This window comes from Lissotriton helveticus, chromosome 4_1, assembly GCF_964261635.1.
Source record: "Lissotriton helveticus chromosome 4_1, aLisHel1.1, whole genome shotgun sequence".
In the NCBI taxonomy this organism is placed as follows: domain Eukaryota; kingdom Metazoa; phylum Chordata; class Amphibia; order Caudata; family Salamandridae; genus Lissotriton; species Lissotriton helveticus.
Window position 1 is genome coordinate 31,425,470 of NC_136063.1, and position 16,655 is coordinate 31,442,124.

A 16,655-nucleotide genomic window follows, 5' to 3' on the forward strand; every position below is an offset into this window, starting at 1 on the left:
CAAGTCATCTTGCTGAGCTGCCCTGTGTCACAGGGAAAGGGCAGGAATGTGCTGTTTTTATTCAATAAGGCACATTTTTGTCCTTTCTCCCTGCCCTGCCCTGGTGACATCTTGGCAGCCTAGCGGCAACGTCCACACCCTTGCACCATGGTGCAAGAGTGCCTGCGTTGTAGACAGGATTGTTTTTGTGCAGGAAGGGACACCTTGCAGCAGAAAACAGTCCTGAGAGGATTTTTTTCTCTTACTATGTGTGCTGCAGAAAGAGGAGGAAACAACGAGAAATACACATATTTCTCCTCGTGTCATCTCTCCTAAGAAGGCATAGGTTTTTGGCTCATCTCCAAGTTCACAAGTTCTTGTGAATCAGGGGCAGCATCAAAATCCATTGATGTTGCATGAGAAGGCCCCTGCAACACCCAGGGAAGCACCCCTGTGACGTAGAGTAATGTAACGCAGGGTTTTATGCTGTGATACATTATTTGAGATTAATGAAGCCGCGCAAGGTGGTCTTGCGTGGCTTACATCTAATTTTACATTTGCATCACTCTGCATGGGACAAGAGTGAAACAAAGGGGCTAATATACCCATAGTACCTACTAAGTAGAATCTTTGCCGTATTGCAGAACTAAAAAACATGTGTGGATCATACTGGTCACAAATTGTCAGCTGTCACCTGCATATAACTAACAAAACGGTATCGGAGGGCTAAAGGGACATTTAAAGACCCATCTAAGTTCGATCCCCTTGAAGGAACAACATGAACAACAAACAAACTTAGAGGTCTAAATCAGAAACCTGATCTGAATATCTTTCAAAATACCTTCATGTCTACAAAGTACAACAAGATAAAGAAGTGGCTAACAGTTATGAACAACAGACCAGATCGCCAAGAAAAGGGCCACCTGTAATTGCTAATCAAAACCCATTATGGATTCCCATCAATAACTTGTATGGATCAATGTTTTCATTTGGTAATCCTGCCAGGGTATTCTGTCTCTTGATCATTGAGACATACGGCATACCCCCATCTTTGGCATGGGGTAATGACCTACAATTACTAGATTAGACCAAATGATGATGATCTTATGGGAAAGTGCAGTGCAAAAAAATGAAGATGAATGTGATGGTTAAAACAGGATAGGGAGCTTTAACAAAAATTACTTTATTGGGCATAAGCCCCTTCCTTGTTAAAAACAAGAACAGTGTAACATTATAAACGCAGTTTAAACAAATAGCTGCGAGAGGACCAACATGTTTCAGCCTATTATGGAAGGAAACCCAAGGCTTTCGTCAGGGTCTCTGTTCTCAAAGAATGCTACTGCCAAATTAGTGAGAAACGTGAGAAAAAATTATAATAAAAAACACACAAGTGAACTAATAACAGTAAAGGATATATTTCTCCTATATCTGTTTCAATTCCTCCTTGGCACCTGGTGTGATCTACAACAACAAAAACATATGTGGACCCTTATTAGGTTCAAAGGTCTGTTAAAAACGGTAATCTATTCATCAGTGTTCAAGATTTTCAAGTACTCACCCAGTGTGCCCGGGGAAGGACCTCACCTCTTCCTGGACCTGGCTCAGGTAAATATGAGACCCCGCTCTGTAAGGACAAGACAACCCCTACACTTAGTATAGATAGAGCGAGCCCTTTTTACCCTGCTCTATCTATTAATAATGCTAGGGGTGCACCAATGTGTCTTGCACATAGAGCCTGACTTCCTGGTATAAACTTATCACCCAAGAGAGTCCTCGCACCCACATACAACTCTCTAGCTAGACTTTACAAAAAATATTTTAGCATATGTAGTTTAAATCAACTCAAAAAATGATTGCCAATACAGCAAAAAGACCTTTTGTCCCATATTCAAGGCTGACAGATAAAAGGGGCCAAACTTTTAATGAGACAACCATGAGGTAGTTGGCTTGTTTATCACTATTTAATGTTAACCAAGTCCTCATAAAACAAGTGCCAAAAAACAGCCCAGACTGATTCTAGAGCCTACCTGTCCGTCGTTGTCCCAAACGATGACTGAGTCAGGGGGAGGCATTGGGCTGCTCGAAAGAGCCTCTATTTCATACGTTGAGACCAGCTTAACTCGCGTACTCTCACGAGATTTTGATGGACTACAGAATGATGTCACCAGACCAGGAAGGAGTAGTTTTAACCAACCGCAACCTGATTGTATTTAAACATAGTGTTGGAAATAGCAAACAGAAAAGGGAAACATTTCGTAAACTCTACAGGATGATGTCACCAAACCAGGAAGGAATAGTTCAAAGCAACCCCAGCTTAACTCGCGTAATCTCGCGAGATTTTGACGGACTACAAAATGATGTCACCAGACCAGGAAGGAGTAGTTTTAACCAACCACAGCCTGGTTGTATTTAAACATTGTGTTGGAAATAGCAAACAAAAAAGGGGGAAACATTTCCTAAGCTCTACAGGAAGGGTTAGGAAAAACAGATTGCGTATATCGGGATATAGTTGTTAAAGCAAACGTGTTTACCAATAACATCTTTAATCGCGTGCTCTCGCTAGTTTTCAAACGGACTACAGGATGATGTCACCAAAACAGGAAGGAGTAGTTCTAAAGCAACCCCAGCTTAACTCGCGTACTCTCATGGGATTTTGGACGGACTACAAAATGATGTCACCAGACCAGGAAGGAGTAGTTTTAACCAACCACAGCCTGGTTGTATTTAAACATTGTGTTGGAAATAGCAAACAAAAAAGGGGGAAACATTTCCTAAGCTCTACAGGAAGGGTTAGGAAAAACAGATTGCGTATATCGGGATATAGTTGTTAAAGCAAACGTGTTTACCAATAACATCTTTAATCGCGTGCTCTCGCTAGTTTTCAAACGGACTACAGGATGATGTCACCAAAACAGGAAGGAGTAGTTCTAAAGCAACCCCAGCTTAACTCGCGTACTCTCATGGGATTTTGGACGGACTACAGGGTGGGTCACCAAACCAGGAAGGAGTAGTTCTAACCAACCACAGTATCAAGAATGGTACAAGCCCCAGATCTTATGAAATAGGAACAAACTACAGAGTAATGTCCCTCAAATAACAGCTGTAGTTAAGCAGAAAATAAGCTCAGCTATATGCACTCAACAACTATCGTCTCTTGCATCTTCTGAAAGTTATAAAGACACTTAGTATGGTAGTCTTATAGGTATCATAGAATGCTGCAAACACGTTATAGTCATACAATAACTCCAACTGTTAAGAACAACATGGAGTGGAATCACATCTTACTGACAGGGTGGTCATGATCATTGTAAATTGAACCACGGAATATCATCGTTGAGCCCAATCCTGTCAGTGCGTAATTTGAAGACCCATTTCTGTTCCTTATAAAATAGGAATTTTGATATATCACTTATATGTGATGGAATAAACGGTTTCTCAAGAACAACCCACATAAAATCTGTTTCACTGTGGTTGTGTTGTAAAAAATGTTTAGTTAATCTTGAAACATCTTTTCTGCAACGAAACGTGCTTTTATGTTCTTGCATCCTCACTCGCACCTTCCTGGTGGTCATGCCTATATAGCGTAAATTACACGGGCATGTGATTTGGTAGATCAGGTTAGTGCTGTTACAGTTAGTAAAGTGTCTCAACTGCCAAGGGTGGTCGGTGCCTATGTCAATGCTTGTTGTCTTGGTCGTTAAAGGACAGACCGAACATCCCCCACATGGATGGTGTCCCATTACGGGAGGTAAATCCCACAAGGTGCCCACCTATCTGGTAGAAGTTTCTCGAGGACGGGTGTGTATCAGGCGGTCCCTTAAATTGCCCGACCTCTTAAATGCAAAAAAGGGAAACTCAATCTTGTTATTGCTACTGTTTATTATGCGCCAACGACGCCTAATGATTTTCTGGATACAATTGGATTTTGTATTATAGGTAGTAACCAGAGTCAGGCGATCCAGTTTGGTCTTCTCTCCTTTCGGTTCAAGAAGTGCCTCCCGATGATTGTTGGCTGCACGTTTCAACGATTGTTTGATGAGTTTCCTAGGATAATGTCTACTGGTTAGCTGTTCCGATAATTCCTCTGCATGATGTGCAAAAGTTTCTGGAGTTGAACAATTCTTCCGAACTCGGAGGAATTGCCCAAAAGGCAAATTATCGCGTAGGGATTTGGGGTGCTGACTCTCGTATAGAAGTAGCGAATTTCTTGCCATCGGTTTTCAATACAATTCACTTTCGAGACCAGTCTCCGTCGTGTAGATGGAGAGGTCCAGAAAGGAAACCTTCTCTTTGCTTGTTTCGATGGTAAAGTGTAAGATATCGTTCTGATTATTCAGCCACCGATGGAAGTTTGTAACTGAATCTATGTCCCTTCTCCACACCACTAGAACATCATCTATATAGCGTTTCCACCACAATATAGACGAGAAAAAGGGGTTCGTTGGATTTAACACTATTGTCTCACATTTACCTGAGCCAGGTCCAGGAAGAGGTGAGGTCCTTTCCCCGGGCACACTGGGTGAGTACTTGAAAATCTTGAACACTGATGAATAGATTACCGTTTTTAACAGACCTTTGAACCTAATAAGGGTCCACATATGTTTTTGTTGTTGTAGATCACACCAGGTGCCAAGGAGGAATTGAAACAGATATAGGAGAAATATATCCTTTGCTGTTATTAGTTCACTTGTGTGTTTTTTATTATAATTTTTTCACACGTTTCTCACTAATTTGGCAGTAGCATTCTTTGAGAACAGAGACCCTGACGAAAGTCTTGGGTTTCCTCCCATAATAGGCTGAAACATGTTGGTCCTCTCGCAGCTATTTGTTTAAACTCGTTAATGTTGTTGCACTGTTCTTGTTTTTAACAAGGAAGGGCCTTATGCCCAATAAAGTAATTTTTGTTAAAGCTCCCTATCCTGTTTTAACCATCACATTCATCTTCATTTTTTTGCACTGCACTTTCCCATCAGATCATCATCATTTGGTCTAATCTAGTAATTGTAGGTCATTACCCCATGCCAAAGATGGGGGTATGCCGTATGTCTCAACGATAAAGAGACAGAATACCCTGGCAGGATTTCCAAATGAAAACATTGATCCATACAAGTTATTGATGGGAATCCATAATGGGTTTTGATTAGCAATTACAGGTGGCCCTTTTCTTGGCGATCTGGTCTGTTGTTCATAACTGTTAGCCACTTCTTTATCTTGTTGTACTTTTTAGACATGAAGGTATTTTGAAAGATATTCAGATCAGGTTTCTGATTTAGACCTCTAAGTTTGTTAGCTGTCACCTGCACACAGATTTACTCTTGAATGCGAAGATTTATAACATGTTCAATACCTCTACACACCGGTGATGCATAAGAATCACACCTACACCCATCAGCTGGACACAAACTGTAAAACATTAGGTAGAAATGTAATGTTACATACCTCCACTATGTAAACTATTAAACAAACTGACACACTTAGTGATGTCATCAATTATGTCATATGCAGTGCATGGCAGGTGTGCAAGTTATAATTAGCTCTGCAACTATAACTGGAGAAATTCTAAGGTGTTTTGACTTCCAAACATTAATGATGTCATTGACATGTTCACCTAACTATAAGGTTGCTTGAATCTTGAAATCATGTTGTAGCTTTAAGTTCCATTTTAAAATAATGGCAGCATCAGCAGGTCACTGCGGCCAGGGGAGATGAGGCCGCAGCCTACAGTGCTTCCAGCAGCAGAATACCTTATTGATCCTGAAAGCAAAACTGGAAAAATTGCCCTCCTTTCAACATTTGGGGCCATATTATCAAGCAAGTGCGATACATTATCGCCACTTTTATCAACAGGAAACTTAAGCTAAAGCGGCGATAATGGGCTTGATAATATGCTCATTTGAATTCCCATAGAAGCCCAGGTTAAGACCACAACATGGGCTTCTATGGGAATTCACAAGGGCATATTATCAAGCCCATTATCGCCGTTTTAGCGGCGGTTTCCTGCCGATGAAAGCGGCGATAAAGTATCGCCCTTGCTTGATAATATGGCCCTAGGTCTTTTAGTAAATGAGGCTGATGAGTTCAATTCTCCTGGTTGTAATTTTCATCTATTATCATAATCTCAAAGCTTGGATGATCTTGCTAGATCCCCCCTCCCTTTTCTTTTCCTTCCATCCTATCTTCATTTTGAATGCTGCTGCTGTGTATTGTTCTCAAAACGTTGTGGGGTGATTTGTTTTTATAACTAAAATTGTACTTTTACACAATGCCGGAACTTTTTTTGTGCTGGGGAAATAAAATTAAAACATACGTAGAAATTTGTCTGATGTTTTCAAAACAATTTTTTTAATGTCTCTATTGCTGTCATTTCTGTTCTAGGTAAATAATGACAAGACGATGACTCTCTCCAATGTCCTCTATATTCCCCCTGATGATTCAAGTGGCATTATCATTAGCAGCCTCCTGATGTTCACCTTCTCATGTACATATAACATGACAATGCAGACCAGCCTGCTCACGGCTCTACATCCTATTATCGGGTAGGTGTCTCTGGAAAGGGCTGTATGTAGAAAGGAAACTCTGCAAATACAGCCATGAGTATCTGTCGATCTTCAGATTTTTGTTAGAGATTTACCCCTAGATGCATCAAGCATCCATTTTGCGATTCCTCATTAGCGAAAAATAAGGATTCGCTAATAAGGAATAGCAAAATGCTATGCATGAGGAAGTCGCTTAAAAAATAGCGATTTCTTAAAATTCCTTAATTGCGAGTCGCAAATTGGGAGTCGCAATTAAGGAATACCTCCCCATTCAGAATGAATAGGAAGACAATCTCAATTTGCGATTCTCAATTAGAGAATCGCAAATTGAGATTGCAATTTCAAGGGTGCCAGGGTGTCAAAAGGACACCCTGTTGCACCCCTGAAATCTGCATATGGGTACATCTTGCACACACACACTAAAGGCATGTTTGTGTGTAAAATAGAACTTTAAAAAATGCACTTTAGTGCATTTTTCAAAGTTTTTGCAAATTACCATGAAGTTTAACTTCATGGTAATTTTCTCCCCCTATTAGCGAAATCGCAATTTTTTTTAACTTTAATGCATTGCATTTAAGGAATCTCAATTTGAGATTCCTTAAATGCAATAGCAATTTAAGTAATCGCAAATTTGCAATTTCTTAAATTACGATTTTTGCATTTGAGATGATGCATCCCAAATGTAAAAATACCGGTCGCAAAGGGGCAGATTCTGAGAATCTGCCCCTTTGCGAGCGGTTTTTATAATAATAATAATAATATTCCACATTTGTAAAGCACACAATCACCCGTAAGGGTCTCTAGGCGCTGGGGGCCCTCTGGAAGATTAAGCAAGCTATTGCCCAGAGTCACATGGTGCTGGGTTAATCTGCCGCCGGTGCCGGGGATCGAACCGGGATCCCCAGGAGCCGGAGTCAGTCGCCCTAGCCGCGGCGCCACACCTTTTCCACTTTTTAGCTTGATGCATCTTGGCCTTATACCCTCTGTTTCTCTTCAACCAAACTTGCTGTTACTTTCTCATCTGCTCTGTACTGTTTCTTTCCATTGTTTATTTTATTAATCATTTTCTTTGGCAATATAGATACTGGCCAGTATGTGGAATGGCAGGGAAGGGTCTTGTATGTATGTATGTATAGTCCATTTATATCGCGCTAACAATCGCTCCAGGGAGCATCTCGGCGCCAAAAAGAGGACAACCAGATGAAAAGGTTGCCTTACTGCTCAAGGAGACCAAAACCGGAGTCACACCAGTGCTCTGGCCATTGGGTCTGGAAGATTGAAAATCCAGGTTTTCAATTGCTTACGGAAGTCGGATTCCCTGTCTAGTGCTCTTAGTGCAGGGGGCAGCGCATTCCATGCTTTGGCACCCAGTACCGCCAGAGATTTACCCCCGCGGGTTTTGAGTCTGAAACTTGGAATGGTCAAAAGATTGGCATTTGAAGATCGTAGTGCGCGATTGGGACAGTATTTAACAAATTTTTTTCTTAGGTACATGGGGCCTGAATTGTGTACAGCGCGAAAGGTAATTGTTAGTACTTTGTGAAGGACCCTTTTGATTATAGGCAGCCAATGCAATACATTGAGGGCTTTGGTTGCTGAAGATCTTCTTGGCCATTTCAGAACAAGCCTTGCCGCAGCATGCTGTACCATCTGGAGTTTATGTGTAACCACCTTATTGGTACCAGCATACAGGCTGTTGCAATAGTCTATGCGAGAAGTGACCAATGCAATCGTGACTGTTTTCCTAGCTTCGAGGGGCAGCAAGTCAAAGAACTTTCTGAGCATTTTTATTACCCCGAAGCAGGTGCCTGCCACTTTTGACGCCTGATGTTTAAACGATAAGTCGGCGTCAAACTGCACCCCAAGGTTGCGAGCCAAGGAGGTAGTGTGGGGTGGTATTTCAGCCTTCTCAGGCCACCACAGTCTAGGGATGAAATCATTATTAGGGCCTATGGGCATAATCTCGGTCTTGCCTGTGTTACATTTTAAGTGGTTTTTCCGCATCCACTCAAAAGTGGCCGTTAAGCAACACTTGAGTTTTTCTTCCCAGACCTGGTTATCTTTGTCCATGACCAGGATCAGTTGAGTATCGTCGGCATATGCTATTACATCTATGCCGTAGGACGATATCAGCTGTATCAGGGGAGCGGTATAGACATTAAATAATGTCGGACTCAGGCTAGAACCTTGAGGTACTCCCGTTGACAGTGGCTTCTCACTGGAACGAAAATCCCCCAAGGTCACCACTTGTCGCCTGTTACCAAGAAAGTTTTTTATCCACTCTAAGGCAATGCCTTTTATGCCAGATGTTATTAGCCGGTCTATTAAGATAGCATGTGAGACCGTGTCGAAGGCCGCCGACAGGTCTAATAGTATCAGGACGGCCTTCTTGCCTTGATCTAAGGCTGAGCGGATGGTTTCTGTGGTGAACAGGAGGGCCGATTCGGTGGAATGCTGGGTCCTAAAACCAGCTTGGTTAGGGTGCCATGTCTCATTCTCTTCCAAGAAGTGTGTCAGCTGTTTATTCACGGTGGACTCAGTGATTTTGCACAATGCTGGAAGTAATGAGATCGGACGTAGATTAGAGAGTGTGGTGGGGTCGGGGAGTTGTTTTTTTGGTAAGGGTTTTACAGCTGCCAATTTCCACTCAGGAGTCTACAGATAGTAGTTTTCCTAGACTAATAGCCGATATGATACCAATCAATAATAAAAAACAACTGCTGCTGAGGATCATTCAAAAGTGAATAGGCAGTGCAAAAAACTAAATTAAAACCTTTTTCTTCATCAGATGCCTATGAGCTTGCCTCAGAATATGGAGGTGGATGGGATTGGTGAGGAATCTGCAGGCACCTGGAAGATCGGTACCATAGGGAAGGTGCCTTATATCCTTATGGATACTTCAACCCACAGATTGCTCACCTTCTCAATAGATACTTTAGCAGCACCCCTTTTAGGTGATAGGTCAGGAGTCAGGACAGGAAATCCTAATGCATTGAGCAAACAGTATGGCTATCTGTTCTCTCTCAACAGCCCACCCATTGGCGGAGCATCATCATCTGGGATTTTTGAAAGCTGGTATCTACTAGGTATCTCACCGGATGTAAACGTGAGAGTAATCCTAGTGGTGGTGCTGAAAAATATTTGCAGTGCTGGGATGAGTGAGAGAGTGTGAAACTAAAATTGGCTATTATAATGCTGAAAGCCAAATTTTATTATAGGGTCATTATAATGCCAAAACTAAAAACAGTGTGCAGATAGTATTGAAAAAATATTAACTATCAAATGGTGGAAGAGGTCGACATGTTTCAGCCATGAATGGTCAAAGAGGTAGACCAGAGGCTTTCTTCAGGACCTAGTTGTTTACACTACTGCAAATGATAAAACATACATGGATTGTTCCTACCATGTGGCAAACTCCGACGTGTAGGTGAATTTGTACTTGGCAAATAATTTCCTTCCCAAAGATTCTTGGGGAAACATCTCACCTCTTCTGGCGCTCGCTCAGGTGATGAGGCCCCGCTCTGTCCGTCGGTACCCCAGGCTTTTTTTTTCTTCAGGGGTGTTGCCATTGTTTTGTGATTCTTCGACTTCAACAGTGGAAAAGTGTGTGACGACAAAGAGATTTTTCTTCATGGCGGTGTTTGTCTCATCTAGCTGCAATCTCTCGACCTTAAAGGGGAATGAGATATCTTAGAATGGATTGATGGAAAGATCTAGATAACCTGTGGTGGTGTCATTTGTGGTGTTGATGTTGATCCAAATTGATGGGAATCACGTCAGGACCAAAGCCTTTGATGTCTACCTCATATACTGCGACATCAACCAGAAGTGTTTATAGAAATTATGATGTTTTCTGACACATTTCAAAGACAGAGGTTAAATGTCAGACTATGACTTCTGACAAATGACTACTAATTCTTTAACATGTAGTTTTGTATTTATGTTTCTTTCTCTGAGTGCAAAGTTAGAGTATGCAAAGTGAACTACATGACAATCATGCTAGGGTAAAAGGAGTGTGAAAGGAAAGGCTGTAGATTCTCAGGTTTCTTCTACCATATAACAACATTTAAATACCTGTAAATGAACTGTATAAATATTTCGAAACATATCAGTAGTTAGGAAAACAAAAAAGAAGCCCTTGTACAATTCTAAAGAATGATGAAAATAAAGATTTTAATCGGATCAATGCAAATCCAGTCATTTTACTTAGTGATGTGCACAGGATAGTTATTTGCTAAAACCTAATATCCATACATTATTGTTTATGCGCTGTATAGTTTCATCAGTAGAATTATGTCAGTACACTCCGACACCATGCTTTAGGAAGGTCTTTAAGGGAGTGTGCTTCAATAAGCATCACTGGCTACACTTCACACCTTTACCCCTATCCTGCTAAATTTCTATGGTTCATTTGCTATACTTGTTGTTTGTGAGACACTTGGATTTTGTACAATCTCTATCAATCAATCAATCAATCAATCATTCAGGGGTTTATAAAGCGCGCTACTCGGAAGAAGACGACTCCAGATCAGTCGAGGAGTCAGGTCTTGAGGTCCCTCCTGGCCGTGTGCAGGGTCGGGGAGCATCTGATGTTCACCTATAACTTCAGTTATGTAACATTTGATGGAAGAACCGCAATCTGAGAACCACTGATTTGAGCCAGTTGGTGGAATCTGAGACAGCGATCTTGAAAACCTGATTTTTGCACCCATTTTAGACAATATGAAACACTGGTTTGTCTTTTGTAATTTGCTGTCATGTCACAAGATTGTTAACTTTACTACCACCCACCAGGGTGCTCGTCAGTGGTTGCAGATGGGTGGTGTCATTGCTTTATTGGAGGAGCAGTGGGTTGTTGACCGCTAACGTTTACAGAATAGGTCCAAGGCATGAGAACCCCGTTACACCTATTCGATAACATACATCTACAATGCCTAGATTTGCAGTGTTACCTGCTAAACCATTGTTGCTGTCCAATGTTGACATTCTTTCCTTAAAGTCTTCCTTTTTCTCTCTTGGGAGATAATACATAAATTGACTCATCATAGAAGTAGAAGAACTAGCAACTTCAGTATGCATCCTGATGTTATGAAAATCTTGCAACAGGCACCCAATCTTCCCCTCTCCTTTTGAAGAGGTTTGAGAGGTGTTGAGCTTTTACATGAAATGTATCCTTTGGTGTAACTACTATTAAGGAATCGCCAGGCACCAACTCCTTGAGAAATTTGTGTTTCAAGTCTTTAGTTGTGAATTTCTTTTCCAGCTGTCTCTTCACTCCCTGGACAAAAGTTAGGTCTGGGAAGGTGTCCATTATGGGTAATCCATGGACTACTGGAGCAATGGGAAAACCCTGCAACCATGTCTGGATTGGCTAGAAAATAAAAAAGTAATGACTTCAAAAAGGGGAAACATCCATTACAACACAATCATTACATCACACTGCTTTTACAACACAACTGTTACAACGCAACTGCCATTATATCTCATGCCATTACAACGCATGTCACTACAATGCATCTCATTACAATGCATACGATTGAAACACATGCCATTATAATGCAGGTGGGTGCGTACGGGTTTTGGGGTAGATGGGAATAGTAATTTTTACGCCTACACTATCCAACACTTTCCCTACTGTTGCACTCACTGGAGTGAGAATATTAATTTTTTACCCCTACACTATCCAACACTCACCCTAAAAGTATTATGTGTTGTAATGGTATGCATTGTAATGGAATGTGTTGTTATGGTAGTTTTTAAAAATGCATTGTAATGACATGTGTTGTAAAATCATGCGATGTAATGGTAGTTGTGATGTAAAAACTGCGTTTTAAAAGCATGCGTTGTAATTGTTTACGTTGTTACGTCATACATTCCTTCAAAAGTGGAGGTCTGAAGATTAAACTTCTTTTCAGCCCTGATGTAAAGTTTGAAAAATCCATAAGAGAGATTCTCATGGGAAGATATTATAGAGATGACAGAGTAAACTCCTACCAACCAGTAGAAGAGGATGATGCAGACCTTGAACGTTGTTGTCTTCTCCTTGGACTATATGATACATATTTAGTCCTTCCCCATCGTTCCCTCATCTCTTATGAGAATGATCCTTTCATGTACTCTTGATGACAATGCTCCCTATTCCTGACATCATGTGGATGAGGTGAAGCAACAGGTTGTGGAGGCTCAGCATAAGCCTGTTGAGGCAGCTGTCCTCTGTGTGGAGAGGTTGGAGCAGCATGATTTTTAGTTTAAACGTCATCCCCGAAACAAGAATGCTACCATCACATCTGTTGGAAAGTGGGTTATTGGCAGGGATCAGTATGCACACCACTATCATTAAGGCTACTAATGCAGTGCACGGTCCATTAAAAATCTAAACAAATTAGTGCCTTACTCAACTCTTGGTAGCTGGCAGCGAGCATCGAGGCCTAACTTAGGAGACAGGAGTGTAAAGCATGTATAAACACCAATACACCAAATGGGTAAGTCACCAAAGGCAATACAATTCTAACACCAAATTATAAGAATAGGTTACATTGTTAAGAATAAATAGACACCAAACGACAAACATCTAATGTAGGGAGCCTGAGATATGATTTTTAGAAGAGTTAACACTGTCTACTGCTTAAAAGCATATAGTGCCATTTTGGGACATCTGGTCATGCTTGACCAGGAAAAACTCGAAGTTTGAAGCCAACTTGATGGAGCCCTGGCCGGATACACTAAGCATTATGCCTCGGTCAAAATGTTGCCTTCATATTTAGAAACTTTTCTGAAGCTTTCTCTTCTGATGTTGATCAACCCTCCAAAACGGGACACATTTAGAGAGGGTTTGCCAGATTGACTTTCTGCAAGGCCCCAGTAAAATCCTGGAAGTCCGGAGTTCTGAAGCTTTTTGCGGGGCGAACTTGAAATTCTTGCTGGTTTGCGGTTGAATGTAGTTGGCTTGACTCCCAACGTTGGGTCGAACAACTCCTGGAAATTTTCCAGAAACGTTCTTAAGAGTTCTCCAGACTTCAGGAGGTGCTTCCTAAAGGTATCTTTGTAGGTTACAAGTGTACAAAACACTAATGTAAATGTCTGGAATCTCATATATGGTCTCTGGGGTGTCTGGACTACAATTCCCACAAGGCCTTGTCCAAATCCTTAAAAGTCTTTGGGGCAAACTACACTGGACACACTCCAGGATGGGGTCTCTTGATGGAAATGATGGAGATGGGCTCTGTTAACATGTAGCTTGGAAGGCGTCCACTCCTTATTCCTTCTTAAAGAAAAGTACAGACCCTTAGACTGTAGTGCCTGATTGTGCAGCAGGCACAGTCTATCAAAGTGCAGGCCTTCAAGTGCAAATACAGATTCCAGAAGGGCAGTCCTTCTACTCTGTGCAGGTTCTGGCATATGATCTGCAAGACCATGAAGCTCTCGCATATTTATTGAGTGTTTTGGGGCAACAAGCATGTGGGCAACTCTGTCAAATAAGATGTTTGGTACCACCCAAAAGCATGACAACTTCCTCCAAAGTATGGCATACTTTTGTCTCACAAAGCCTGACACTTCCACAATCCAACATGGATGAATTATTTCCAGAGGAGTAAGAGCTGGCTAAACCAACCCACAATGTGGCTCATTTCCATTAGCTCTCCTGCTCCTGACCTCTGCAAATCCTTGCCTTAAGCCTGCAACCAGGCTGAGGTACAGGATATGGGGATAGGTGGGTCTGGTGTTCCGATCTCTCCTCTCCTCTTTGCAGCCCAGATTTTACTACCCACCCCACTTCCTGGCCTGATATTTGCAGCTGCAGAACTCCCACCATCAGATAACCTCTGCTCCGACCAGGACACTTATCACCTAATCAAAGAAGCCTGCAAAGGTGCCAATGCATGGATTCTCGTTATTGCATCACTCTATACATACTTCCTCGGTCCAGGACTGGATTGGCACCACTTGGTAAGACAAATGCCTGTTAAGTCCAGGTGCTGTTGCAGGTTGATAGGAAGTCCTTCATTCCCCTGAGACTTAGAACAGGGGGCAAGCCAGCATGCCCTTGAAATCTCTCTGGGTTCAAGTGAGATAGGACAATCCTTCCTCAGCAGACAGAAGGTAGCAAGCATGAGGGCAAAACAGCAGAAATGCAGTTCTTCCAGAGCAGAGTCCAGCAGAGTGGCAGTCACTGTAGTAACACCACAGCCCTTCCTCCTGGCAGAGTTCTTTATAGGTTCAGTAGTGTACTGATTTGCTGGGGTCTGAGGCCCAGTACTTAAACCCAGTGGTGTCTTTGCAGTGGGGCTACTTCAAAAAAGGGGCTCTGCAGTGGACAGAGGTTCTCCTTCTGGCCTTGGTCCAGACTCACTACACAGGATTATAAAGCCCTTTTGTGTGGGGACAGGACACAGCCTATTCAGGTGTAATTATTAGCTCCCACCACCCATCCTGCCCCGGATGGCCCATCAGGATGCAGATGGCCACTCCTTTGGGTGTGGCTGTCTAAAGGGAATTCACAAAGTTTGGCTGTCACCCACCTAAGACCTGTATTTGGGACAGGATGCATGCAAAACGGGCTAAGAACAGAAAAGTGCCAACTTTCTAAAAGTCACAAAATAATTCTGGGTAACCCAATAAACCCTTGTAGGCTTGGGCAGTGAATAATACAACGTAAGAGGTGACTATAAGGGATTTTGTTTGTCTATTACTTAGATTGATTCGTTTGCAAACAATCTTTCGAGTTGGTTGTTAACAATCCAACCAAAGTGTAACCAATATAAACAATTTGCACTGTTATCCTATGGATACACCTGGGTTGGATTGTTAACAACCAACTCGAAATATTGTTTGCAAACGAATCAATCTAAGTAATAGACAAACAAAATCCCTTTTAGTCACATCTTATGTTGTATTATAACTTTCTAAAAGTGGCATTTTTAAAAGGGTAATGATAAAATCAACTTTACCAGTAAACATGATTTATCATTACCATTCCAGTGAAATGAAATATGACAGGCCTACTAATAAAAATTTCTAATCTTAACCTACGGGATAGGCAGGCATCACCTTAGTTAAAAATGAGTTTGGGTTTCTTCACTATCAGAACATGAGAAATTGAATGAACTTGTCCTACCATTTGATCACACAGCACGCTAACCAATGGGCTACCTAGGGTCCACCTTAGGGGTAACCTATGTGTAATAAAAGGGGTGTTTAAGGCTTGGAAGGGAGTTTTAAATGGCAATTGAACATGGCAGTGTAAACTGCATACACAGGCTTTGCAGTGGCAGACCTGAGACATTCTTAACGTAACACTTGTTTGGGTGGCACCCTCTGCGCAGTAGGCCTACTAGTAGCATCCAATTGTATGCCCTGTGCACACGTAGTGCACTCTAGCAGTGTCTTACAAATAAATTAAATATACTAATTGTACATAGGTCAATCAAACCATGTTAAGGGAAGACAGCACGTACACTTTAGCAATGTTGGCAGTGATAAACTGCTCAGAGTCCTAAGGCTAACAGAAATAATTCAGCAAATTTAATACAAGCAGGCACAATGCTTGGGGGAAGAGCATTCGTAGGCTGACAGGTCTAACAATATGTATTCACGATTTTTCTCAAAAACACTATGTTTTGCTTAACTATCCCTCTGCTGGTTGTGAGAGGAAAGTGATACAACTATCACCCTACTGGTTGTGTTAGGAGAGCTGAGAATTCTAGGGCTCTTAAAGAGACAGCTGTGTTTTGTGCTTGGTGTACTTTTTAAATTGCAACACCACTTTTTGTATTTTTATTTTGTGTTGCATATCCTATTTAAAGTGGGGCTGTGGTGTTTCTTAGGCAATTGCAATGCTGTTTTACTATTTTGTCTAATTGGATTGAAATAAAAACATTAAATGTCGCTATTTGAGTATGTTTCAATTTATTGGTTGGGTTAGAAATATGAGAACTTATCTTTATATTTGTGTTTTCCTGGATCTTGCACATGCTCAGACATGTCCCCCCTCTGATGAATATCAGAAGGAATTCCCTGGTGAAGAGCTAGTCTTACAATTATGTGGTAAATGTTGTATGCAGCAGGGAATCCCTGTACAGCAAGGATATCTTATAGCTCCTTATAGCTCCAGTCAAATATGTTGTGTGATCTAGACTTATG

The 16,655-nt window shown here is 41.6% G+C and overlaps 1 protein-coding gene across 1 annotated transcript in view; it reads left to right on the forward strand.

The window, feature by feature from the left end:
• The window catches only part of LOC144827831 (uromodulin-like), a 242,742-nt gene that overhangs the window by 207,364 nt on the left and 18,723 nt on the right, over positions 1 to 16,655 (forward strand). The window contains exon 5 of the mRNA XM_078685997.1: positions 6,355 to 6,515. Coding sequence (XP_078542123.1) covers positions 6,355 to 6,515 — 161 coding nt within the window. The remainder of the gene's footprint in view (positions 1 to 6,354; positions 6,516 to 16,655) is intronic.